Source organism: Heterodontus francisci, chromosome 38, assembly GCF_036365525.1.
Source record: "Heterodontus francisci isolate sHetFra1 chromosome 38, sHetFra1.hap1, whole genome shotgun sequence".
Classification (NCBI taxonomy): domain Eukaryota; kingdom Metazoa; phylum Chordata; class Chondrichthyes; order Heterodontiformes; family Heterodontidae; genus Heterodontus; species Heterodontus francisci.
Genome location: NC_090408.1, coordinates 17,197,071 through 17,223,332, shown reverse-complemented (window position 1 = coordinate 17,223,332; position 26,262 = coordinate 17,197,071). Strand labels below are relative to the sequence as shown.

General features: G+C 43.6%; 1 protein-coding gene across 9 annotated transcripts in view; it reads right to left on the bottom strand.

The window, feature by feature from the left end:
- Nucleotides 1–26,262, bottom strand: part of sema4ba (sema domain, immunoglobulin domain (Ig), transmembrane domain (TM) and short cytoplasmic domain, (semaphorin) 4Ba) — a 448,919-nt gene that overhangs the window by 37,572 nt on the left and 385,085 nt on the right. For all 9 annotated transcript variants that reach the window (XM_068017745.1, XM_068017746.1, XM_068017747.1 and 6 more), the window contains 7 exons: nucleotides 25,711–25,871; nucleotides 23,597–23,659; nucleotides 23,409–23,507; nucleotides 23,206–23,317; nucleotides 21,182–21,298; nucleotides 19,394–19,551; nucleotides 2,660–2,841 (listed from right to left, as the gene is read on the bottom strand). In XM_068017745.1, coding sequence (XP_067873846.1) covers nucleotides 2,660–2,841; nucleotides 19,394–19,551; nucleotides 21,182–21,298; nucleotides 23,206–23,317; nucleotides 23,409–23,507; nucleotides 23,597–23,659; nucleotides 25,711–25,871 — 892 coding nt within the window. The remainder of the gene's footprint in view (nucleotides 1–2,659; nucleotides 2,842–19,393; nucleotides 19,552–21,181; nucleotides 21,299–23,205; nucleotides 23,318–23,408; nucleotides 23,508–23,596; nucleotides 23,660–25,710; nucleotides 25,872–26,262) is intronic.

The window sequence follows — 26,262 nt, the reverse complement described above, 5'->3', positions numbered from 1 at the left end:
GACCCCTTCCCCCCAATGTCGCAATTCTATTGGCTCCCCTGCCTCATATGCAAGTTGTTTTTGTTGTTAGGAAATGGAATATTTGGGAAAAATGGAAATCTGTTAATATTTGCACAAAAATAATTACTGAATTAGTTTTCAGTCCATCAATGAAAGTTTCCCACAAAGAATTTTAGTATTCTACTTTAAGTATTACCATCTCAAGGCAAACTATTTACTTTCTTTTATAAATGTATAATTTCAGTATAATATTGTAAAGACTACATCCTGTTTTACCTGATGGCATGGGATGAATGGACCAGAATGTGCCGCGATAATTCTGTCCCCATTCTAAAGTCATATGGTCCACATTTAATTTCATACAATACTTTGATTTTACATTATTTACACTTAAATAGCTAAACATGGCAATTTGGGAAACAGAGCAATAGAGTTATTTGGGGGAATGGCAGTTTTACTGCAGTGCCAGATGGGAAAGTGGGAGCTGCTGAAATATGGCACAACCACTGGTGAGAGGGTGTAACTACAACGTGACAAGTTTACATAGACAGTTTCTATTATAAATATGGACACAGGAATTTATAATGGAAGGGTTGACACAGAGTGTGGCAAAAATGTAACAGGACGTAAGGTTTTGTAGACAGGTAGCGGATGTGTAAGTGTGGTTTTTATGTGATATTTGGCCATCAGGTAATCCCAGTGAGAAGAGGTGCTCACAGACAGCAGGACCCCAAAAATTGTAGCTCTGCAGCCTTAAATTTTCTACCCATTTAAATCATCATTGATGGAAAAATCAGGTGCTGCGGTTCCATAATTTCCAGACTAGCAGCCCCTGCAAGCACCCTTCTATGCTGCGGTTGCCTGGTGGGGAATCAGCCCCGTCATAACCCACGTTTCCTACATTACAACAGTGACTACATTTCAAAAATACTTCACTGACTGTAAAGCACTTTGGGATGTCCTGAGGATGCGAAAGGTGCTGCCTAAATGCAAGTCCCTCTTTTTATCCATCCTAATGAATCTACTCTGCATGCTCTCTATGGCTTTAAAATCCTTTCTTTAAAGGGGTCCACAAATCAGAGGTCAGAGGCTACCAACTTAACCACAAGGGAAAGCTCAAAATAGTGCCATGGATCTTTTCCATCCACCAATGAAGGCAGACAGAGCTTCAGTTTAACATTTCACCTGAAAGGCAGCACTCCCTCATTACTGCACTGAAGTCTCAGCCCAGATTTTGTGCTCAAGCCTCAAGAGTGGGATGTGAACTTACAATATTCTGAATCAGGGAAGCTAGGGGTGTAGTGGTAATGTCACTCGCTTAATAAACCCACAGCCCAGGCTAATGCTCTGGGGACATGGGTTCAAATCCCACCACAGCTGATGGTGAAATTTGAATTCAATTAATAAATCTGAAATTAAAAGCCAATGCTGACCATGAAACTACTGTTGTAAAAATCCTGGTTCACTAAGGAAGGAAATCTGCCATTCTTACCTGGTCTGGCCTACATGTAACTCCAGGCAACTCTTAAAATGCCCTCTGAAATGGCCTAGCAAGCCACTTGCACAAATGAATATAATAAAAGTGACTCCTGACAATGCAGCAGCCTGCTGACATCATCAGAGGGCTCCAAGCTGCGCACATGCACAAACGATCTCCTGTGCTCTGAGATGCTGCCAGGACTAATTGGCGCATGCACAGGGAAGTGCTCTTCCCCCCCTCGGCCACTCAATCCAGGCTGCTCGCTTTACTCCCCCACCCTCCGGCCGCTCGCTCCCTGCTTATCCCCATCCCTCCAGATGCTAGCTCTAGGCCATGCCGCTTCCTTTCTCTTGGCCACTCGCTCCTACGTCACACCCCGTCACCCCTCACGGCCCACCTTGCTTCTTCGGGCAGCGCTGTAAGGAACGACTGAACGTTGGAGTGAGTGGCCGAGAGGAGGGATGCGGCACAGCCTGCGGCCTAGAGCTAGCATCTGGAGGGGCGCGGGGAGTGAGCAGCCGGAGAGTGGGAAGGCACTGAAATCTCACTGAATTATGGAGAGTGTGCAGCACTGTCAGAGGTGCTGTCCTTCTGTTGAGACTTTAAACAGCACAACATTCTCTGAGTATCAAACATGTCCAGTATATGCTGTCATGAGTTGAAGTTGTTTTTCTGTGATAAATTGAGGAGCGCCATCTTTAATCCTGGCAGCTGCCTGAAAGTTGCAGATAGTGACGTTTCAGTGGAACAGCCTGCATTTGTGCATGTGCTAGTACAGCGCCACCTAGTGGCTGCTTTGTTATCCAACGCAGCCAAAAAAAAATTCACACAGTCCTCTGTTGTGTTCAAATTTATCATAACTTCTTTGCTCTTGCACTCCATAGCCCTACTTATAAAATTCACGGTGCAAATCTTGAGCCTTAAATTATGTACCATCAAAATACAGGAGGTGTTAATCTCTCTGACTGAGAAGAGTATGTGTAAACATATACCATGATTCCTTCACCGCCCACCCCCACCCCATCCTTGAAACTCCAAGTAGAAGTCTTGAAGATTATATAGTCCAAGGAGCATTTTAGAAATCAGGACTTTGTTGAAAATGACTTGCAAGATCAGGATGTCCTTATTAAATTGGATAACTGATAGACTAGCTTGAATAATAATGCTGAATTTACTTACCACTGGGTACTAAATACTCCATAAAAGGTTGTGTTTTTCCAATATCCTTTTCCAGGAGAGAGAACAAATATGTCCTGTATAACATTAAATGGAAAGCCATCATCAGGAAGTGAGCAGGATAGCTGGGCTTTCAGGAATGTCGTCCACCTTTTCTGGAGCACACGTTCTCCTCCTATATCACCCTGAGGAAACATTTCAATCCTGATTATTATTAACAGAACTATCAGAGCCACAACAAACGCTATGCAAGAGATAATATAAGAAATTATAACACGGCTAATCATCATAAAATAGCTGTAATTCAAAGCTTCAGAAACAATATCCACTGACATTTTGTACATCACAATCTTCAAAATTGTTAAGGCTAACTGTAACTCATATAGGATACATCTTCCCTCAATAAACAGGACCTCATTTGCTGTCGAACTACATCAGCACTAGTTTACGGCAGTGGTGCACACCAGGAGTGGTATACGCCAGTGGTATACATCAGGAGTGGTATACTCCAGCGGCATACACCAGGGGTGATATACTCCAGTACTGTACACCAGGACTGGTTTGGTTAGTCCAGTACTGTACAGCAGGAGTGGGGTACACTGCAGTAATTGAAAGAGACTATTCAAGTTGTGTATATGCACAATGAAATGAAAAAGTAAGGAACTGACACACTACATTTTGCTTGTATCAAAACTCTTCAGGTTCCCATTTTGTTCACTAAAATTAGAAGAAATAGTGCAGCAAGAAGGTTACTGTTTCCCTCAGCAGCTCAGAAGAAATCAATGACAGCAACAACAGCAAAGGCAATTTGTCATGGACTGGTTCCCCATTATTATTACATCGATGCATAATAGTGTCCCACATTTAAGTGTGAACTTCATAACAGTGCTGTTATCTTGTTCAATAATGTCATTGAACATGATAGAGACCATTGAGACATAGAGCAGCCGATTCATAGGAGTGAAGGGGTTTGAATGGCTGATAAGCCAAAGAAATAATTTTTCCATGCTTTCTGTTTCCTGCTGGGCTTCATGTCGAGTCCCATAATTAAGGTGACAGCGCAATTCAGTCACTTTGTTAACAATTGTACTGTGACTATTTAAAGACCACAACAAATGAAAGAATCAAAGCTGGCAAAGATTGAGACAATTTGATTAAATCTTCATGTCCAAATCATTGAACATTATAGGAAAAGTTTGGTAATTTCAGGTCCTGCTTTGAATTGTGCAAGATATTCAGAGACTACGGAGGGATGAATTTGAACTTGGAGTGGTTGTTTAGTGGGTGGGGATGATGTGAACATGAGCACAAAAAGGGAATAGGCTGGTGGCCACTGGTTAAAATTGTGTGGCCTGTAGGCTTCGCTACCAGCTGCAAGTTAACTGGCAGGGAAGGGGTTTCAACAGAGTCTCATGGGTGGGAGGAGGGTAAACCTGAGGCAGCAGAGGCAGTAAGGTTTTCTATGTGGCCTGAGAGAGCACTGTGGGGCAACGCAAAGGAGGGTCTAATACTGATGAAAGGTCACAGACCCGAAACGTTAACTTTGCTTCTCGCTCCACAGATGCTGCCAGACCTGCTGTGTTTTTCCAGCACTTTTTGTTTTTGTTGGGGTTTAATACTTATCTGATGTGGTCTCCTCAGTCTTCAAAGCAGCCTGCAATGAGTGGGGGAGATTGTGCAGGTTACTGTATTCATTCAGATGGTTAAAAGGCCACTGGGCTCTACTGATGTAACACCACATATATCAGACTCCTGCCTGATTTAGGCAGGCACCTCACAATAAGCAGTGTTAAAATCCCTGCGGAGTGAGTAATTGACCCTTGTGCGGGAGTTACCACATAAACTGGTTCTACACGTTACATATTCCATCTAAAGAGAGTAATATTTTTGTTGACTTCAGGACATTCTAAATAATTCATTTATTAAACAAATAGCTATATAGGGGCATTAATTAATGTGAATAAATATATTTCCTGTCAAAAGACAAATGTTGACTCCTGTGCTGAATGGGGAGAGAGCCATCAACACAAAACAGAGAGAATTATTTTTAAAACATTCCTTAAAACCTAGCTCTTTCATCAAGAATTTAGTCATCTGTTCTATTATCTCCTTGTGTGGCTTGGTGTCAAATTCTGTCTGACAACACAGTTGTGAAGCCCCTTGGGATATTTTACAATTTTAACACTGCTAAATAAATCCAAGTTGTTGTTGAAGTTGTTCATAGTGACTGCCTCAGGATACATTTTGGTGATCGCTACAGTTTGAAAACCTTATTACAGAGTCAACTAAATTATTAATGTATTAGTATCATTGGCCAGGGTTATATCTGAGCGGTGGGGGTCTCTGCCATCAGCTAAAGTGCTGTCGAAAGCCCCAAGTCGCCTCCTTCGGGGAAGGCCCACTGGATCACGTGCCAATTAGACATTTACATGGACAGCGGTAGGCCTTCCCAGGGATCAAGGACCCTGGCAACGGAAGTCCCGCCTGTTGAGAGCTGTCGGCCAATCAGAGGCCAGCAGCTCTTTAACTGGGCAGTGCCACAGCGGAGGTGGCGGCTGTTGCCGGTACTGGATTCACCAGAGGTGAGGGACCCAGGGGTTTCTCGGGGTGGGGGGTCACGGGGAAGGAGGATGTAGGGGGGGAGGCTCGCAGCAGGCACCCTCCCCCTTCCCGATGCCAGGTCCCTTAATTAGGCGCTAACTGCCTTTTAATGAGGGATCCCTCCACACTGGAGCTGGGAAGCAACCCACATGGGTTTGCTTTGCATGCTCCGTATGCAGTGACAGGCCCACCTGGGGCTGGGCTACATCTGGCGGCGGCGGGATGAGGGCCGTAATTGGGCATTAGCTGCCCATTTAAGGGCCTTAATTGGCAGCAGGGCGAGAAGGCCGTTCACAGGCCTTCTGGACTTAATTTGGGCAAAAGTGGGAATGTGGTGGGGTCCCCCTTACCACCCGATTATATGCTCTCCCTGCCTCCAAAGTTGCCCCGGGGGAGAGCATAGAAATTCCCATATTGTGTGCATATGGACAGGTTTACTCCAGAACTGTTGTCGTCGTCTGCCCTTCAATTCAAGGGTGACGTCAAATCAAGGTCACTAGTTTCTGCCATGGGTCTTTCAGGTAACTGAACAGACCGATTCCCGACCCACATGGGGCAGGACATCCCATGAGGTAGTGAGATCCAGAGTGCAGGATTTGCTTCCTATTCTTTCTTTCCCTGCTGCCGCTCTGCCTCATCATTAAGGTGCTTGGAATCAAAGCAAGATGCAACTTGATGGGCAAGTTGTCGCCATTTTGAACAATTGGTAGCAAGCTCCTCCCAGTCATCGATGTCATTGCTGCTGTACACCAGGACTGGTTTACACCAGAAGTGTACACCAGGACTGGTTTACACCAGATGTGTTCACCAGGACTAGTTTATTCCAGAACTGTTCACCAGGACTGGTTTACTCCAGAACTGTACACCAGGACTGGTTTACACCAGAAGTGTACACCAGGACTGGTTTACACCAGATGTGTTCACCAGGACTAGTTTATTCCAGAACTGTACACCAGGACTGGTTTACACCAGAAGTGTTCACCAGGACTAGTTTACACCAGAACTGTACACCAGGACTAGTTTACTCCAGAACTGTACACCAGGACTGGTTTACACCAGAAGTGTTCACCAGGACTGGTTTACTCCAGAACTGTACACCTGGACTGGTTTACACCAGAAGTGTTCACCAGGACTGGTTTACTCCAGAACTGTACACCAGGACTGGTTTACACCAGAAGTGTTCACCAGGACTGGTTTACTCCAGAACTGTACACCAGGACTGGTTTACACCAGAAGTGTTCACCAGGACTGGTTTACTCCAGAACTGTACACCTGGACTGGTTTACACCAGAACTGTACACCAGGACTGGTTTACACCAGAAGTGTACACCAGGACTGGTTTACTCCAGAACTGTACACCTGGACTGGTTTACACCAGAAGTGTACACCAGGACTGGTTTACACCAGAAGTGTACACCAGGACTGGTTTACTCCAGAACTGTACACCAGGACTGGTTTACTCCAGTAATATATTAAACATCCTGGGTGGAAGATTCCTGCCCAGGTAATGGACATGGTTGATCACCCAGGTTTTATATGGGGATGAGAGTCTGGCTTGCTTCTTGATTACAGAAGTTGATCAATAGGGTCTGCTCGTCTTGTTCTCCTTTAACTCAGAAAAACTGTCTCTCATTCAAGAGAATTTGATACTTGGAAAGATTATCACGATGAACAGTTTAATATTTAGACCAATTCAGAAATATTTACAAATATCTTTACTGGAATATCTCCATGTACTTCCTGGATACTCTGCAGCAGGTTCCCTTGAGGATTGCACAGATCCTCTATGAATTTCTCTTTGACATTTCCTTTAACAACATTATAATTTATCGTTTAATAGATGAGGATCAAAAGGTAGATTTTCCTTTTCAAGGTCAGAAAGAACACGTTTATTTCATGCGATTTAATTAACTTCAACAAAAAATAAATGAATTGCGTTTACTACTAGTTGCTGGACTGAGAACATTCAAAATGCAGCTGACTTCAGACTGCAATCTTGGGTGGTAAACACATCATATAGTGACACTGGCCTAATTTCTCAAAGAACGAAAGGTTGTTGCTCTCTGCCCTTTCTGCATGGTACACCTGGATGATTACATATTCTTACAGTTATTATTAGTGCAAACAGCACACTGCAGTGATCGGCCACTGTTTGTAAAAGTCACATTATCGTTACAGAAGGAGGTCCTTCAGCCCATCATTGTACCTGTGCCAATTTTAGCTCCATATCTGGGAAATCTACTCTGAATCCAATTCCCTGGTCTTTCCCACCTCCTTTCAATATTTCTTCCTTCAATTATGGAAAGATAATTAGCTGTTGCAAAATGAAATACAACTAAGTTATACAATCCAAACCTGTCCTATTATCTCATTATTCTAAGCATTTTTTCAATGATTTGTTTTCCTAATTGATTTTGCAGGGGAATTAATGCGGTTTTATTTAAGAGGACCAGCTATAAAAATTCCTAAATGATACAACTGGCTTTTCATTAGATTTTTAGATCAGAAAACTTTGATTCTCACTGAACAGAACTCAGAAATTAAACAAATTAAAGGACACCACAAATCGAAAGTCTCACTTTTTGAACATTTTGTTTTATCTGTATAAGTAGGGATAGCTCTCTTGGGTGAAAAGAAACAACACACTATTTTCAGGTCCTCACATCTCACATCGATGACTGTATGGATTCCACGTCACAGAATCACAGAATCGTTACAGTATAAAAAGGGGCCATTCGGCCCATCGTGTCTGCACTGGCTCTCTGAAAGAGCAATTCACTCAGGTGCATTTCCCCGCCTTCTCCCCATAACCCTGAACATTCTTCCTTTTCATGGAACAGTCTAATTCTCTTTTGAATGCTTCAATTCAACCTGCCTCCACCACGTTCTCAGACAGCGCATTCCAGACCTTAACCACTCACTGCAAGAAATCTGTGCCCTCTCGTTCTCGATCCTTTCCTGAGTGAGAACAGTTTCTCTCTATCTACTCTGTCCAGACCCATCATGATTTTTGAATTTCTATCAAATCACTTCTCAGCCTTCTCTTCTCCAAGGATAACAGTCCTAACTTCTTCAATCTATCATCATAACTGAAGTTACTCATCCCTGGAACCAATCTTGTGAATCTTTTCCGTATTCTCTCCAATGCCCTCACATCTTTCCTAATGTGCGGTGCCCAGAACTGGACGTAATACTCCAGCTGAGGCCAAACCAGTGTCTTATACAGGTTCAACATGACTTCCTTGCTCCTGTACTTTATGCCCCTATGAATAAAGCCCAGGATACTGTATGCTTTATTAACTTACTCTCAACCTGTCCTGCCACCTTCAATGACTTCCGCACATATACACCCAGGTCCCACTGCTCCTGCACCCTCTTTAGAATTGTACCCTTTAGTTTACATGCTCTTCCTACCAAAATAAATCACTTCGCATTTCTCTGCATTGAACTTCATCTGTCACCTGTCTGCCCATTTCACCAACTTGTCTATGTCCTTTGTCTATGAAGTTCTACACTATCCTCCTCACAGTTCACAATGCTTCCAAGTTTCGTATCATCTGCAAACTTTGTAATTGTACCCTGTACACCAAGGTCTAGGTCATTAATATATATCAGGAAAAGCAAGGGTCGCAACACTGATCCCTGGGGAACTCTACTACAAACCTTCCTCCAGCCCGAGAAACATCCATTAACCACTACTCTTTGTTTCCTGTCACTCAGCCAATTTTGTATCCATGTTGCTATCGTCCCTTTTATTCCATGAGCTACAAGTTTGCTGTTGTGTGGCACTGTATCAAATGCTTTTTGAAAGTCCATGTACACCACATCAACAGCATTGCCCCCATCAACCCTCTCTGTTACCTCCTCAAAAAACTCCAGCAAGTTAGTCAAACATGATTTTCCCTTAAGAAATCCATGCTGGCTTTCCTTAACTAACCTGCATTTGTCCATATGACTGTTAATTTTGTCCTGAATTTTTCTTTTAGAAGTTTCCTCACCACTGAAGTTAAACTGACTGGGCTTATCTTTACATCCTTTTTTGAACAAGAGTGTAAAGTTTTCAATTCTCCAGTCCTCTGGCACCACCTCTGAGTCTAAGGAAGACTGGAAAATTATGGCCAGTACCTTCGCGATTTCCACCTTCATTTCCCTCAGTATCCTTGGATGCACTTCATCTGGTCCTGGTGCTTTAGGAACATAGGAACATAGAAACATAGAATAATAGGAGCAGGAGTAGGCCATTCAGCCCTTCGAGCCTGCTCCGCCATTCAATACGATCATGCTGATCATCCAAACTCAGTAACCTGTTCCCGCTTTCTCCCCGTATCCCTTGATCCCATTAGCCCTAAGAACCATATCTAACTCTTCCTTGAATATATTTAATGATTTGGCCTCAACTTCTTTCTGTGGTAGAGAATTCCACAGGTTCACCACTCTCTGGGTGAAGAACTCTCTCCTCATCTCAGTCCTAAATGGCTTACCCCTTATCCTTAGACTGTGACCCCCGGGCCTGGACTCCCCCGCCATCAGGAACATCCTTCCTGCATCTTGTCTGTCCAGTCCTGTTAGAATTTTGTAGATTTCTATTAGATCCCCTCTCATTCTTCTAAACTCTAGCGAATACAAGCCTAATCAACCCAATCTCTCCTCATACATCAGTCCCGCCATCCCAGGAATCAGTCTGCTAAACCTTCGCTGCACTCCCTCCATAGCAAGAACATTCTTCCTCAGACGAAGGGATCAAAACTGCACATAATAGTCCAGATGTGGTCTCACCAAGGCCTTGTATAATTGCAGCAAGACATGCTTGCTCCTGTAGTCGAATCCTCTCGCTATGAAGGCCAACATACCATTTGCCTTCTAAACTGCCTGCTGCACCTGCATGCTTACTTTCAGCGACTGGTGCACAAGGACACCAAGGTCTCGCTGCACCTCCCCCTTTCCCAATCTATCGCCGTTCAGATAATAATCTGCCTTTCTGTTTTTGCCACCAAAGTGGATAACCTCACACTTATCTACATTATACTGCATCTGCCATGTATTTGCCCACTCACTCAACCTGTCCAAGTCACACTGGAGCTTCTCTGCATCCTCCTCACAGCTCACACTCCCACCCAGCTTTGTGTCGTCTGCAAACTTGGATATATTACATTTAATTCCCTCATCTATATCATTAATATATATTGTGAATAGCTGGGGTCCTAGCACTGATCCCTGCAGTACTCCACTAGTCACTGCCTTCCACTTGGAAAAATACTCATTTATTCCTACTCTTTGTTTCCTGTCTGCCAACCAGTTCTCTATCCATGTCAGTACCTTAGCCCCAATCCCATGTGCTTTAATTTTGCACGCTAATCTCTTATGTGGGACCTTATCGAAAGCCTTGTGGAAGTCCAAACACACCACATCCACTGGTTCTCCCTTATCTAGTCTATTAGTTACATCCTCAAAAATTCCAGTTGATTTGTCAGGCATGATTTCCCTTTTGTAAATCCATGTTGACTTTGTCCGATCCTGTCATTATTTTCCAAGTGCTATTACATCTTTTATAATGGACTCTAGCATTTTCCCCACTACTGATGTCAGGCTAACCGGTATAATTCCCTGTTTTCTCTCTACCTCCTTTTTTAAATAGTGGGGTTACATTAGCTACTCTCCAATCCGTTGGGCCTGTTCCAGAGTCTATAGAATTTTGAAAAATGACCAGCAATGCATCTACTATTTCTAGGGCCACTTCCTTAAGTACTCTGGGATGTAGATTATCAGGCCCTGGGGATTTATCGGCCTTCAATCCCATCAATTTCCCTAACACCATTTCCCTACTAATACTGATTTCATACAGTTCCTTCTTCTCACCAGACCCTATGTTCCCCAACATTTCTGGGAGGTAATTTGTGTCCTCCTTTGTGAAGACAGAACCAAAGTATGTACTTAATTGGTCTGCCATTTCTTTGTTCCCCATTTTCAACTCCCCCGTTTCTGACTGTAAGGGACACACATTTGTCTTCACTAATCTTTTTCTCTTCACCTATCTATAGAAGCTTTTACAGTCAGTTTTTATGTTCTCTGCAAGCTTACTCTCATACTCTATTTTCCCCTTCTTAATCAATCCCTTTATCCTCCTTTGCTGAATTCTAAACTGCTCCCAATCCTCAGGTTTGCTGCTTGTTCTGGCCATTTTATATTTCTCCTCCTTGGTCTAATACTATCCCGAATTTCTTTTGTAAGTCACGGTTGAGTCACCCTTCCCGTTTTATTTTTGCACCAGGCAGGAATGAACAATTGTTGTAATTCATCCATGCACTCTTTAAATGCTAGCCATTGCCTATCCACTGTCAACCCTTTAAGTAATGTTCCCCAATCTATCATAGCTAACTCGCACCTCATGCCGTCATAGTTTCCTTTATTTAGATTCAGGACTCTAGTCTCGGAATCAACTCTCTCATTCTCCATCTTAATGAAGAATTCTATCATGTTATGGTCGCTCTTCCCCGCACAACAAGATTGTTAACTAATCCTTTCTCATTACACAATACCCAGTCTAGGATGGCCTTTTCTCCAGTTGGTTCCTCAACGTATTGGTCCAAAAAACCATCATGTACACACTCCAGGAATTCCTCCTCTACAGTATTATTGCTAATTTGGTTTGCCCAATCTATATGTAGATTAAAATCACCCATAATTACAGTTGCACCCTTATTGCATGCGTCTCTAATTTCCTGTTTAATGCCATCCTCTATGTCACCACTGCTGTTTGGGGGTCTATATACAACCCCCACCAACGTTTTCTGCCCCTTCGTGTTTCTTAGCTCCACCCATACAGATTCCACATCAGCATTCTCTGAGCTAATATCCTTCCTCACTATTGTATTGATTTCCTCTTTTACTAAAACGCTACTCCACCTCCTTTCCCTTTTTGCCTGTCCTTCCTAAATATTGAATACTCTTGGATGTTCAGTTCCTATCCTTGGTCACCCTGCAGCCATGTCCCCGTAATCGCAATTATATCGTATCCATTTACATCTATTTGTGCAGTTAATTCGCCTACCTTATTGCGAATATTCCGCGCATTGAGACACAATGTCTTTAGGCTTGTCTTTTTAACATTCTTAGTCATCTTTGCATTATTTCGCACTATGGCCCTATTTGTTTCTTGCCCTTGATTTCTATGCCTTCCACTTTTGTCATTTTGTTTCCTGTCTTTCGTTTCTCTTCCTCCTCAGTCTCCCCACTCAGGTTCCCATCCCCCTGCCATTCTAGTTTAAATCCTCCCCAACAGCACTAGCAAATGCCCCTGCGAGGACATCAGTTCCGGTCCTACAAGGGTGTAACCCGTCCCGCTTGTACAGGTCCCACCTTCCCCAGAACTGGTCCCGATGTCCCAGGAATCTAAATTCCTCCCTCCTGCACCATTTCTCCAGCCACACATTCATCTGGTCTATTCTCCTGTTCCTATACTCACTAACACATGGATCAGGAGTAGCCCATTCAGCCCATCGAGCCTGCTCCGCCATTCAAAACTACCATGGCTGATCATCCACTTCATTGCCTTTTTCCCACACTATCCTCAATAAAGAGGATATATCCACTTTAAGGACAGACAGCCTATCTAATACATCCTCTCTATCAATTTTCTAGTGCCTGAATTACCTCCTCTTTCACCTACTGATACTTGATCCACTTGGTCCACCTCATTCCTAAGAACCAGGTCTAGCAGTGCCTCCTTTCTCATTTGACTAGCAACATACTGCTGTAGAAAATTTTCCTGAACGCACTCTAGGAACTCTTGTCCCTCACTGCCCTTTACTCTATTCTAATCCAGTCTATGTTTGGATAATTAAAGTCCCCCATTATAACTACCCCATAATTTTTCACCTCTCTGTAATTTCTTTGCAAATTGCTCCTCCACGTCCTTCCCACTAGCTGGTGGCCTACAGACAACACTGAGCATGTAACTGCACCTTTTTTGTTCCTTAGCTCTGGCCATTTAGATTCTATCCTTGACCCCTCTGGGACTTCTATCCTTTTTCTCCAGCACTGCAATGCTCTCCTTAATCAATACCGACACCCCACCCCCTCTTATCCCTTTCCTATCTTTCCTGAACACCTTGTATCTGGGAATATTTCGCACCCAGTCCTGCCCTTTTTGGAGCCAGGTCTCTGTTATTGCCACATCATCATATTTCCAATCTGTGCCTGGACCTCACCAGTCTTAGTTACCACACTCTGTGAATTCACATACACACACATTAATCCTGATTTAGATTTTATTACTTTCTCCATTACTCCGACCCCACCTAATAACTTACTATTCCCTACTCTAGTGCTATCTAGCTCTCAGTATGCTGTGCACCTTCGTATTCCTCACTGATATTTGCTCCTGGTTCCCACACCGCTGACAAGTTACCAGTTTTGCTTCCCTCCAATCTGAGCTCCCTCTCAAGTTCCCATCTCCCTGACAGTTCAGTTTAAACCCTTCCCAACAGCACTGGCAAATCTCCCTGCGAGGATATTAGTCCCAGTCCTGCTGAGATGCAACCCGTACAGGTCCCACCTGCCCCAGAACTGGTCCCAATGCCTCAGTAATCTGATGACCTCCTTCATACACCAGTTCTCCGGCCACGTGTTATTGAGGAGAATCGCTCAATTCTCCTATTCCTATGCTCACTTGCGTGTGGGACTGAGAGTAATCTTGAGATTACTGCTTTTGAGTTCCTTAAAATCTGCTTTCAGGCCCTCATCCCCCATCCTACCCATGTCATTGGTGCCAACGCAGACCACGACCTCTGGCTGTTCACCCTCCCCCAGAATAACGTCCTTTAGCCACTCTGTGACATCCTTGACCCTGGCACTAGGGAGGCAACACACCATCCTGGAGTCACGTTGACAGCTGCAGAAATGCCTGTCTGTTCCCCTAACTAATGAATCCCCTCTCACTTCTGTTCTTCTACTGTTCTTCCTCCCCTCCTGTGCAGCTGAGCACCTGTGGTGCCACAAACTTGGCTCTGACTGCACTCCTCTGAGGAACCAACACCCTTACCAGTATCCAAAATGGAAAAAAGATTAGCAAGCGAGATCTTCTCAGGGGACTCCTGCACTACCTGCCTGGTTCTCTTAGACTGCCTGGCGGTCACCCAATCCCTATCTGCCTGCATGCTCCTAACCTGCAGTGTGACCACCTCCCTAAACGTGCTATCCACATAGTTCTCTGCCCTGCGGATGCACCACAGTGACTCCAGCTGCCGCTCGAGTTCCGCAACCTGGAGCTCAAGCTTGTGCAGCCAGTGACACATCCTGCAGATGTGTTTGTCTAGGACACATGGCGTGTCCATGACTTCCCACATGCCACAGGCTATACATTCCACTCGGCCGAGCTGCCCTGCCATATCTTAACTTCACAGACTATTTATTATTAGAATAGTTTACCAGTTACTCACCAACCAGCTCCTTCCACTGCACCAAAGCAAGAACCAAATACCGGAGGGTTAAAAAAAGGAGCACCTCCTTCCCCCTTCACCGAGCTCCCCAATCACCAAACTCGTATCTCCACACTCTACTTCTAATCTACACTCCTGCTGTAATCCTGAACTGGAAAATTTCATCAACTTTTCTTCTAACTTTTAACCCTCCTTTATCTTCACATCGTCCATCACTGACTCTTCTCTTCCTTTTCTCAGCTTATCTATCTCCAATTCTGGGATAGGCTGTCCATCAATGTCCACTACAAGCCCACTGACTCCTACAACTAGCTTGATTATACTCCTCCCCAGCACCTCACACTTACTGGAAGAACTCAACTCCATTCTCCCAGTTTCTTTGTTGAATCTGTTCTGTCAATGCCACATCAGGTTAGGATGTGTCTTCTTTTTTCCTCAGTCAAGGATTCCTCGCCACCCCTGTTGACCATGACCATGTTTCTCTTATTTCCCTCCCTCCCAGAACCATGATAGGTTCCCCTTGCCCTCACCTTTCATCTCACCAGTCTCTGTATTCAACATATCATCCGCCGCCATTTCTTCATATACCCTCCCCTTCCAGTGTTCCGAAGGGACCCTGGTCCACTCTTCCATCACCTCCAGCACCTGCTCTCCTTCCCCCAGCACCTTCCCATGCAAGCACAGGAGATGCAACACCTGCCCTTTCACCTGCTCCCTTCTCACTGTCCATGGTCGCAAACACTTCTTCAGAATGAAACAGTGATTTACTTGTATTATTCCCAACCTAGTATACTCTATTTGCCGCTCATAATGCAGTCCCCTTTAAACTGAGATCAAAGAAAGATTGGGTGACCGCTTTGCTGAACACAAGCGTAACCCCAAGCTTCTGGTCACTTGCCATTTTAATTCTCCACCTTGCACATAACTTAAGCTTGAGAAATAGCATCTCATCTTTCTACTAGGCACTTTGCAGCCTTCCAGACTCAACAAATACCTTAAAAATGTTAGATTTTAACTACCGCTCCCATTCTCTCTTGGAAAAGAGATGCTGACAATGCAGGCAGGCTTCACCAGAGCCACTGAGAGTTGGGAAGGTGTATGTTGGTATTTGGGATGGGGAGCCTCTATCAGTACACAGCTGGCATTTTAATGAACATGCTGCCTCCCACGAGTGGATTGAATATCCACCCCTCAACATGCCCCCATTAAAACCGGAAGTGGGCGGGTTCTCGGCAGACTGGGCTCCTGTTTCAGATAATTTGCATTTTAACTCTGACACGACCTGAGTCTACCTGTTTTCGGGAGTTCAGATTCACCCCGTTACCAGTTTCTCTCTCCGGCGATGCTGCCTGATCTGCTGAATGTTTTCCAGCATTTGCAATTCATATTTCACTGCTTTCAGTATCTGGTAAACAAAAGGCTGTAGCGTCGAACCGGTCAAGAGATCTTAACCATTCAGCAACCTCTCCTCCCAGTTCCCCTCAGGCTCCATAATATCACCAGCTTTTACTGTAGGCTACCAAAGTTGAAAACACTGATCCCACTTACAGATTACAGTGCATAACTCAGTTTGTACAAGGAACATACGTCAAGCAAGAGCTATACTTGATCTGTAATGGAATGGTGTACAGCTAATACCCATGTTGTATATTCCTTAATAGGTGACTTTTATAATTCCGGTGATGACAACCAAGGATTAGTATCACAAGCATAATACCACAGCCATCGCTAGACTAGACCCTGGGTGTTTGAAGATATTGCTGTCACTTTAGCCTAATAAGCATCAGTCTTCAGCGCCTCAGGTAACGTTTATAATTAGAGCTTTCCCGAAGCCAAAATTGTATATAATGGAGCGCTACTTTCTAAGGATTAAGATTGACTAGTACTAGCATCAGACAGTGACAGAACTAATCTACTTGTAAATTTAATCCCTATCTGTAAGCAAATAGCCTTCAACAACGATAACAGCTCATCTCCTTAGGCTGAATTTGACTGTAGGTCACCAAACACAATTGGTGCTCAATGACCCTCCTTTTTATTCAGTTGCATCAACTCATGCTATCAAAATCCCACACCTCAAATGGAAGAAATGTTGGGAATTATGAAACCCTCTTTACAAACAGAAGTTTACCAGCTGCATGCAAATACAATTCAAATCTGCTCCTCTAAATATAGAAATGTCTTTGACAATGAGCTAGATTTTCGAAGTCGAATCACTTGCTGGTTTCCATTGTGTAACGAATAGTAAATGTGGCGTGTTGTATTTTATTTGCAACTTCTCTGACCTAGAATATTGCGCATTTTCTGTTTCATATTGATCAGGTTCGTTGTAAATTGCCCCTAGTGTAGGTAGGTGGTAGGGAATATGGGATTACTGTAGGGTTAGTATAAATGGGTGGTTCTTGGTCAGCACAGACTCGGTGGGCCGAAGGGCCTGTTTCAGTGCTGTATCTCTAAATAAATAAAAAAAATAAACTTTGCTTCAGTTTAGGAGATTGAGGGATGATCTGATTGAGGTGTTTAAAATTCTAAAAGGATTCAATAGGGTAGCAACGGAGAAACTATTTCCTCTGATGGGGGGGAATCAAGATCGAGGGGGACATAATCTTAAAATTGGAGCTAGGCCATTCAGAAGGATAGTAGAAGTCTGTAATTCTCTCACTAAAAGGCTGTAAATGCTGGGACAATTGGAGCATTTCCAGATTGGAACCCATAGATTTTTGTTGGGTAAGGGTATCAAAAGATATGGAGCTAAGGCTGGTAAGTGGAGTTGAGGTACAGATCAGCCATGATCTAAATGAATGATGGAACCGACTCAAGGAGCTGAATGGCCTACTCCTGTTCCGATTTTCTTAGGTGGGTGACTAACAGGTGAATCTTGCACATGGGGTAACATTTAAACATGGGCTTTCCAGCATACTTCTGGATAACGATGCAGTCTGTAATATTCCATAGTGTTCCCTGCAGTGCCACCCACATGCCAGTGATTTTCTAACAAGCCTGTCCTATAGGCAAGGTTCTGCACCGGGAGTGTGCGTTCAGCAAACCTACCTGTATATGTTTTCATTATCTCACTTGACAATCTTCATCAGTTAAATCAGATTTTAAAAAAACCACTGCTACAAGTGCCACGTAATGGAAATACATATAAGGGTGAATTTTACCACCGCCTTCCCCTCCCCCGCCGACATCAGGAATCATGGCGAAGGGGCCTAAAAAATGTCTCCGGAAGAGGCACGCCATGGGCCTCGATGCCGGGAAGGCCCCGCCCCACGTTACTGGTGGCACCAAGACCTCATGGCGACCCACCCCCCACCCCGCTGCGAGGCACAGGAGCAGGATTTAAATATTTAAATTAATAAATTAATGACCTACCTGCTCCCGTCGGCTGTCCCTCTGTCATATTCCAGTTGGTTGCTGGGACTCAGGCGCCTTTGGATCTCCGACTGGAGATCCGGCGTGGGGAGCGGGGAGAGGTAAGCTTTCAGGGCAGGAGGTGGGGGGAGCGAGGTGAAACCTTTTCGATTGGTCTAACGGGTGGTGGGAAGGGGTAAAGTTGAAAGTTTATAAACATTGGGGGTGGAAAGGTCGGAATGGCAAGGTACGTTTTATTTGGCGGGGGAGGGTAAGTAATAATTTTTTTTGTCATTGGGTGGGTGGGAGAGGGTATTGAAACTTTTATTAAGTTTTTCATTTTCAATTTACATTGCCTATAACTTTAAACATTTAAATGAAGTGGAAGGGTTTGAAGACCTTTAAAAATGGCACGGTGCCTGCATGGCGCTGACGGACACTGTTGCCGGGGACAGTGCGCCCGCCCCCTCCCACATCAGCAGCGGGGCGGCCCACCCCGGCCATGTAAATGAGCCGCTGCGACGCGGAGCAAATCCTGCGCATGCGACCCGCTATCTTTGAAACCCGCCGCCGGGATCTGTGGCAAACTGGTAAAATTCAGCCCATAACCCACTACCCAAAAGTATAAACTGATTAGAAACTGATTTGCTAGTACAAGGGATCAGCTAACATAAGAAATCTCTTAAATTAAAAATATATCATTCTGTACCACAAAAAAATATACTACATATTACTTTTAAGTCATATAGGGTGAGTTTGTTTGTAAGCCAAGTCAGGGAAGAAAGAGATCCTGTTCTTATTGAAGGCACACTACCAGTAACATTGTCTTAGTCCATATTTCCTTTGAATTTATTCTCAGGATGTGAGTGTCGTTGGCAAGGCCTTGAGTTTGAGACAATGGAGTGGCTTGCTAGGCCGCTTCACAGGACAGTTAAGAGTCAACCACGTTGGTGTGGGACTGAAGTCACACATAGGCTAGACCAGGTAAGGACTGCAGGCTTGCTTCTCGAAAGGACATTAGTGAACCAGTTGGGTTTTATTGTACCTTCATGGTTGTTTTTACTGACAATGTTTTATTTCTAGATTTCAAATTCTGAAACTGCAATGGTGGAATTTGAACTCGTGTTGTCTGGATTACTAGTCCACTATCGTTCCCGGCTAAATTTATTTATCCATGTGTCAAAGTGCAGATGAAGAAGGTCCTACAAATGTTGCCTTATGGTCTTGAATTCCCAAGGCTTTAATCGGAGCAAAAAGGTCAGTAAAAGTTTTGCATTACGTCAAATACACTTTGAACCAATGAAGAAATGGGAAGCCTTCCACTCCACCAGGACATTGTATTTACCATACAGACTCGGGCTATCCGCGATACAATCGTGTTCTCCCGAAAGGCAAATTCTTTGCCAGTTTCGCTGAAGAAGAAATAGATTTTTCCGTCGTCTCTGCCTGGATTCTTGGCAGAGAATCTCTCCTGAATAAACTCTGAACCTATAAACGCTGGATCTGTAAAACATGTAATAGACAGTTTAAAAATATATCTACCCGCATGAGTCATAGAGTCATCGAGCACAGAAACAGGCCCTTTGGCCCATCGTGTCTGTGCCAGCCATCAAGCATTGGCTCATAGCCTTGTATGCTATGGCGTTTCAAGTGCTCATCTAAATACTTCTTAAATGTTAAATACAAATCATTGATTTTCCTTATCATGGAATATAAGACTGCAAACAATGTTAACATTCAACTAATGTTCACTGGCAAAGTTAACTGACTGAGGCTTTTATTTAGAAAGTGATTTTGGATTGATTTAAATGCTGAATAACAAACGTTGTATAGAATCACAAGGTTAGGAGCTTGGCTTTTCCCCTACTGAGCTCAGCAGCGCATGATGTTCCGCCCACTAAAATGATCAGGTGTCAAATTCCTGTATTAAATCAGGGTTATTGCCGTGCTCTGTGCAGTGAAAATCTGTTATAGCCAACAGTGAACCTGGCACGAGGATCCATGTCAGACAGAGGAGTAAATATACACAATGAATATCTGCATTGAATATCGTGCCATTTGTCTGGACAGTAACAAAACAGTTAAAGGCAGTACATCAGTTACCATTAATGCTTTACGTCATCTCAACCAGGCTCAGTAAAGTATCGCCAGCGACAAGAAAAGTCCAAATGGAAAGTTTATTTATACTCTTAGTGCAACAATGTCACTAAGTGAGAAGTGCCAGAATATTGATTGCCTGTGGTCAGGGCCCACCATTCTTTAAATCTCTCTAAGTGCACTTGTATATTTGCCTCAGGATCTAAACTCAAATCTGTTGAATGAAGTGAGATCTCCATTATCCAGCTGCCCTGTGTGTCTGCAGCTTTATTATGCAGTGACTTCTTACATAATCCTATCATTATTTTCATGTAAGTCCACTTTCAAACATCGCTATTGCATGTCCAGAGGGAGATTAGTGCATTACATGGCTCAGCTCTATAGAGTGGAGAGTCATGCTTGATAGGTTAAAGTTACATAGGATTACAGAGGCAAAAGTTTAACTTTTATTTTGTAGACACACATCACACTTGTTTAGTTAAATGCATTGTGTTCAGAAGACTGTGCATTTAATTTTCTTTTATTATTTGTGTTCGTCCTATCTAACCACGCCATACCTCAACATACTCGACCTCAGTTACATTATGAGACTGAACCTTGATTGTGTTATTCTGAGATTCAAAGGCAACTTGGTCTTCAATAGGAGTAGCTCAGCAGGGTGGGAAAGTTTGACTGAGTGCAAGAGATTGGCAGGGCGCTAGAGATTGGCAGGGCGGGAGAGTTTGGCAGGGCAAAAATGCTTGGTAGCATAGAGCAGTTTGTCAGGACAGAAGCTCATTTTGCAAGTTGTCATCACCTCAGAGGCAGGCAAAGACTTGTTTCCTGCCCTTTCTGAATCTAGCTGCTTGTATTGACTTGCCTTTTGATTTTCTCTCCTGCTTGTGGAGCAGCACTTAACCTCCCCTCTCCACCTTCCTTTAATGGCACAGCTGAGATCAGCAATCATAACTGATAATCCCACCTCTCTGTGCCACCTTTACACACCACCAGGGCTGCTCTGCAAAATGCCTTTTTGATGTGGTTGCCTGTCACTTACCCTGGAGCCAGTTGAGAGAGTTCTCAGTTTTTAAGGGTGGTTTGTGACCCAGACTTCTTGAAATGATTGGCTCATTCCCCTGAAAATTGCTGACAGTTCCTGCATACAATTCCCCGTCTGGTAAAAGTAAAGACAAACACATATTAAAACCAGCCATACGTAATCTCCAGTACTTAATAATCTTTACATACTTATATATCCAATGTTAACCATCCAAAATGTGAAACATAATGGTCCACATTAAACCCAATCATTTAAAGGAGAAAAGAGAAAGGTGGCACCTCACTCGTTTAATGTTTTTTCTTCATTCATTCATCCACAGTGCTGTTAGGAAGGGAGTTCCAGGATTTTGACCCAGCGACAGTGAAGGAATGGTGACATAGTTCCAAGTCAGGATGGTGTGTGACTTGGAGGGAACTTGCAGGTGGTGGTGTTCCCACGCTTCTGCTGCTCTTGTTCTTCTCGGTGGTAGAGGTCGTGGGTTTGGAAGGTGCTGTCTAAGCAGCCTTGGTGAGTTGCTGCAATGCATCTTGTAGACGATACACACTGCTACCACTGTGCATTGATAGTGGAAGGAGTGAATGTTTAAGGTACTAGATGGGGTGCCAATCAAGCTTTGTCCTGAATGGTGTCAAGCTTCTTGAGTGTTGTTGAAGCTGCACTCATCCAGGCAAGTGGAGAGATTTGCATCACATACCTAACTTGTGTTTTGTAGATGAGTGGACAGGCATTGGAGAGACAGGAGGTGAGTTATTGCCACAGAATTCCCAGCCTCTGATTTGCTCTTGTAGCCATAATATTCATATGGCTTGTCCTGTTATGTTTCTGGTCAATGGTGACTCCCAGGATGTTGATGGTGGGGGATTCAATGATGGAAATGCCACTGAATATCAAGGGGAGGTTTTAAGACTCTTTCTTGTTGGTGATGGTTATTGCCTGGCACTTGTGTGGGCTGCCTCTTAACGGTCCAATCCTGAATGTTGTCCAGGTCTTGCTGCATGCAAGCACTGACTGTTTCATTATCTGAGAGGTTGTAAATGGTATTGAACAGTGTGCAATCATCAGTGAGCATCGTGACTTCTGACCTTTTGATTGAGGGAAGGTCATTGATGAAGTAGCTGAAGATGGTTGGGACTAGGACACTACCCTGAGGAACTCCTGCAGTGATGTCCTGGGGCTGCGATAGTTGTCCTGCAACAACCACAACCATCTTCCTTTGTGGTAGGTGCGACTCCAACCAGCAGAGAGTTTTCCCCCTGAATCCAATTGACTTCAATTTTGCTCGGGTTCCTTAATGCCACACGCAGTCAAATGCTGCCTTGATGTCAAGGGCAGTCCATCTCACCTCTGGAATTCAGCTCTTCGGCCCATGTTTGGATCAAGGCTGTAATGTGTGGTGTAGCATTGAACCCTGCAGATTGAGAAGGATCCACAGGAACAGGAGTGTCCATTCAGCCCCTCAAGCCATTCCACCATTTAAGTAGATCATGGCTGATCTGTACCCTCTACTTAATTTACCCACCTTAGCTGCATAACCCTCACCCAACAAAAATCTGTCAATCTCAGTCTTGAATCCCGATTGACCCAGCCTCCACAGCCTTTTGGGGGACAGAATTTGAGATTGTTTGGAGAAGAGCTCCCTGATTTCCCTCCTAAAAATGGCTTGGCTCTCATTTTAAGATTGCGCCCTCTAGTTCTGGACTCCCCACACCGAATAGAAATAGTTTCTCTTTATCTGCCGCACTGAACCCTTTCATCACTTTAAAGATCTCAATGAGATCACCACTTAATCTTCTATATGCCAGGGAAAGAAAAACTAACAGAAAGTTCTGGAAAACTTGAGTCCAATCGGCAGGAACAGCATTTGAGCAGCAGAGAATTTGTTCTTCTTTACAGGGATTAAGATGTGTGCTCCAGCCACCAACCCTATAATCTGATAGGTTACTGGCTCAGGGTAGAGCCTCACTTAATGAGTTATAATAACATACCGGGCTAACATCTACTTGAAACCTGCTTTTACCCACCAACCATAATTGCAGTCGACTTAAAGGTCGGGTCAAAGGGACATCGGCCTTTTCCATCTTCCGTTAAAAGATTACCATTGGGATCTTTTGCAAAAGAGAAGTCTGCAAGCCGCTACGAGAAAAAGATAATAGATTACACTTTGTGCAATTACCTGGCAATACTTTGTCTCTTAATATCTAAAGGCAGCGGTGTCAACACTTACGATGTAGGCACAAGTGGGGCTGAAAGCATAAGTTCCACAAACATAAACATGTGTCCTGTTCAATTGGAGGAGGATCTTGATGTAATTGAAGCAGTCACTCTGCAACCAGACAGACAAACATGCTAGAACTCAACATAATTGGACTTGAATGTATCTGAACCGTTAATTTTCATAGCGAGGGGCCTTACCAACAGGCTCTTGCCCTTAAAATGACATTCTTTCCTCTTCTGTTCGGGGGCTTCCCAAATCACCTGTAAAGGGTATTTGAATATGGTTAAAGATCCTGCATTAACATTTGAAAATAGGTTATCACACCTGTTAAGAGAAACCATTCAGTGGAAATAACAACACCTTTAGATGCTTCACTATCACCGGCTTGCCTTTGGCTAGAGTGTTGTCAAAGGCAGGGAATGAGGCAGGAGGCATTAATAATCTGATGATCTGGGGTAGAAATTTGCTGGCACCAGATTTCAGGCATGAAGCCATTTGGACATCCTCCCGGTTTCCTTTGGGCACAAAGACATTAGGCCCTCTCATTTACATGCGTAGGCACCTAGAAAATGGGTCAACTCAATATCAGGTCGGTTCCACAAGGCCTCCTTTGAGCCAATGTAGTCCAATCTCTACCCCGTAATTTCTTTGTCTAGCTGTCCACCCCCCACAACATCCTCCCTTGAGCAGCCAAAATTAGGCTTCATAAATCTACTCAACAGCAAGGTATGAACAATATTGCATACAACCACTGCTGAGAACGTAAGAAATAGGAGCAGGAATAGTCCATTTGGCCCTTTGAGCCTGCTGCACCATTCAACAAGAACATGGCTGATCTTCTACCTCAAGTCCTGAGATTCTAACCTGCAATCAAATGTGTTTCCCAGTGACGGGAGGAATGTGCGAACAATGGAGTTCAATTGTGGAATGAGCGGAAGGAGCCAATTACCACAGAGTACTCTGGCTGCCTCCCATTATAACAGGGAGGCCATCCTTCCAGCAGCTGCTGTCATTAGTGGACAGTCACACTGGGATGCCTCTTCAATACGTTTCTAGAATCTGTCAGGTAGTTTGCTATTAGAATGTAGGATGCTGTGGGAAATTTGTGACCAAATTGGAACAATTTACTCATGCAACCCTGAGCTCCTCAAAAATATCTCATGTTTCGTCACAGTTGATGTTTGATAACAGAAGGCGATTAGTCATTTATTCCTAAAATACTGAAAAATGCACTTTTGTCTTCCGTTATAATAATCAGAATAATTAAAAAAGAACTGCATTCTGAGAGATTAAAAAAAGGACATAAATCATTTATTATGCAGAGGATCCCTCTCTCCAACGTAAAAACAGTGAGGAAATTAATCTAACAAAGAACTAGAGAAATTGGACAGGATTCCCCTGTCTGATGTTGTAAACCATCCTATACTGTGTTTCAGTGACACACTGGAACTACCACTTCCATTATAACCGGTGATTTACCTCTGTCCTTTTCTCACAATTAAGAGAATTTGGTGAATAACTGATAATCTACGGTCTGTTTCCATCAATAAAGAAGTACATTTCTACAAAACTCTTTGTACTTTGGGTTTTCATTCTATGTAAAAATTATTTAGAAAGTAATCTGCAAAGAGTAAAATGGTTCGAAATCCTAGAGATAGTTTTAGTGGAAAAATACTAACACCGACTGACCTTAACAATAGGATTTATTTTGCTCTAGGAAAGTGGGCCTGTGAAATTCCGGGTATAAATATTCAATTCAGGATTGTTAACCAATGCACTTCACTGGCTGACTTCACACAGACATCCAGCTGCTGGTGACCTGCTAACCTCAAAATCAATTGGATCACTTCTGTCAGATCTGGGCTGAGGCATTCTATGGCTCCCTTCAAATTGGGAGACAACAGAGGATTAGTCTTCGCAACCTTTGGGAAGCTGGGCTCATGCCGGTTCAGTAATTATGCAACACTGGTGACAAACACAGATATGCCTCCTAGCTGTCTAATGATGGCGGGTGGCAGCGGAGGGAAATTTAGTGAAGTAATGTGATAGAATAGTGTCCCTGTGCCCCATTGTCTGGATGTACAGGTGTCACAGCTGACAGCGATAGGTGTTTTGATAGTGTAAATCCAGTTCCCAGTGGATTTGTGTCTGCAGTAGAAAGACATTTTTGCTTCGTACAATAGTACTAATTATTCATTAAATCCTAAATTAATGACAGTTAAAAGAAAATAGAACTAGCAAAATCTGACAGCACTAATTTGCCATGTCAAGATAACATTCTGCCACCTTTCAGACATAAATGTGAATGTACCTCGTTTTTGAATTTATTGGGAGCAATATCCAAAATGTCCAAGGAGAAAATTGCATCTCTTGCACCAACATAAAGAACTCCTCCCTCAGCACTTAGCAGCAGCTTGGTGTAGTTGGACACTCCATCCCGGTAGAAATGCTTGACAGGTCTGTCTGTGTTATCTGAGAAGGAAGAAGCCCACAAGTTAGCGGAAGTGGCAGGACCCTTTCCTACAAAGAAAGACAAGCAGCTGAGACTAGCTTCTAGCTCTGGTCGGTCAAGCTTTAGGAAATGTCACTTTAAACAGGGAGGAGTCATTAATGTTTCAGTACCTGAAGTTCAATTGGATGCAGTATGCTTATTTTTAAGTGAAAAAAATGGTATTCTCCTTTATTTCATTCCACTGGCACAGAAGACTCCCAGCTGCTAAACAACTTACAATTACTGCCACAACTAATATCAAACAAGTTGGTTTAGTGATTGTAATGAGACCAGCGATCACGCAGATTTGACGCTGCAGGCTTGTGATTTTTTTTCTATTTCACTTGATGGGTTGCATTAGATTATTTAGAA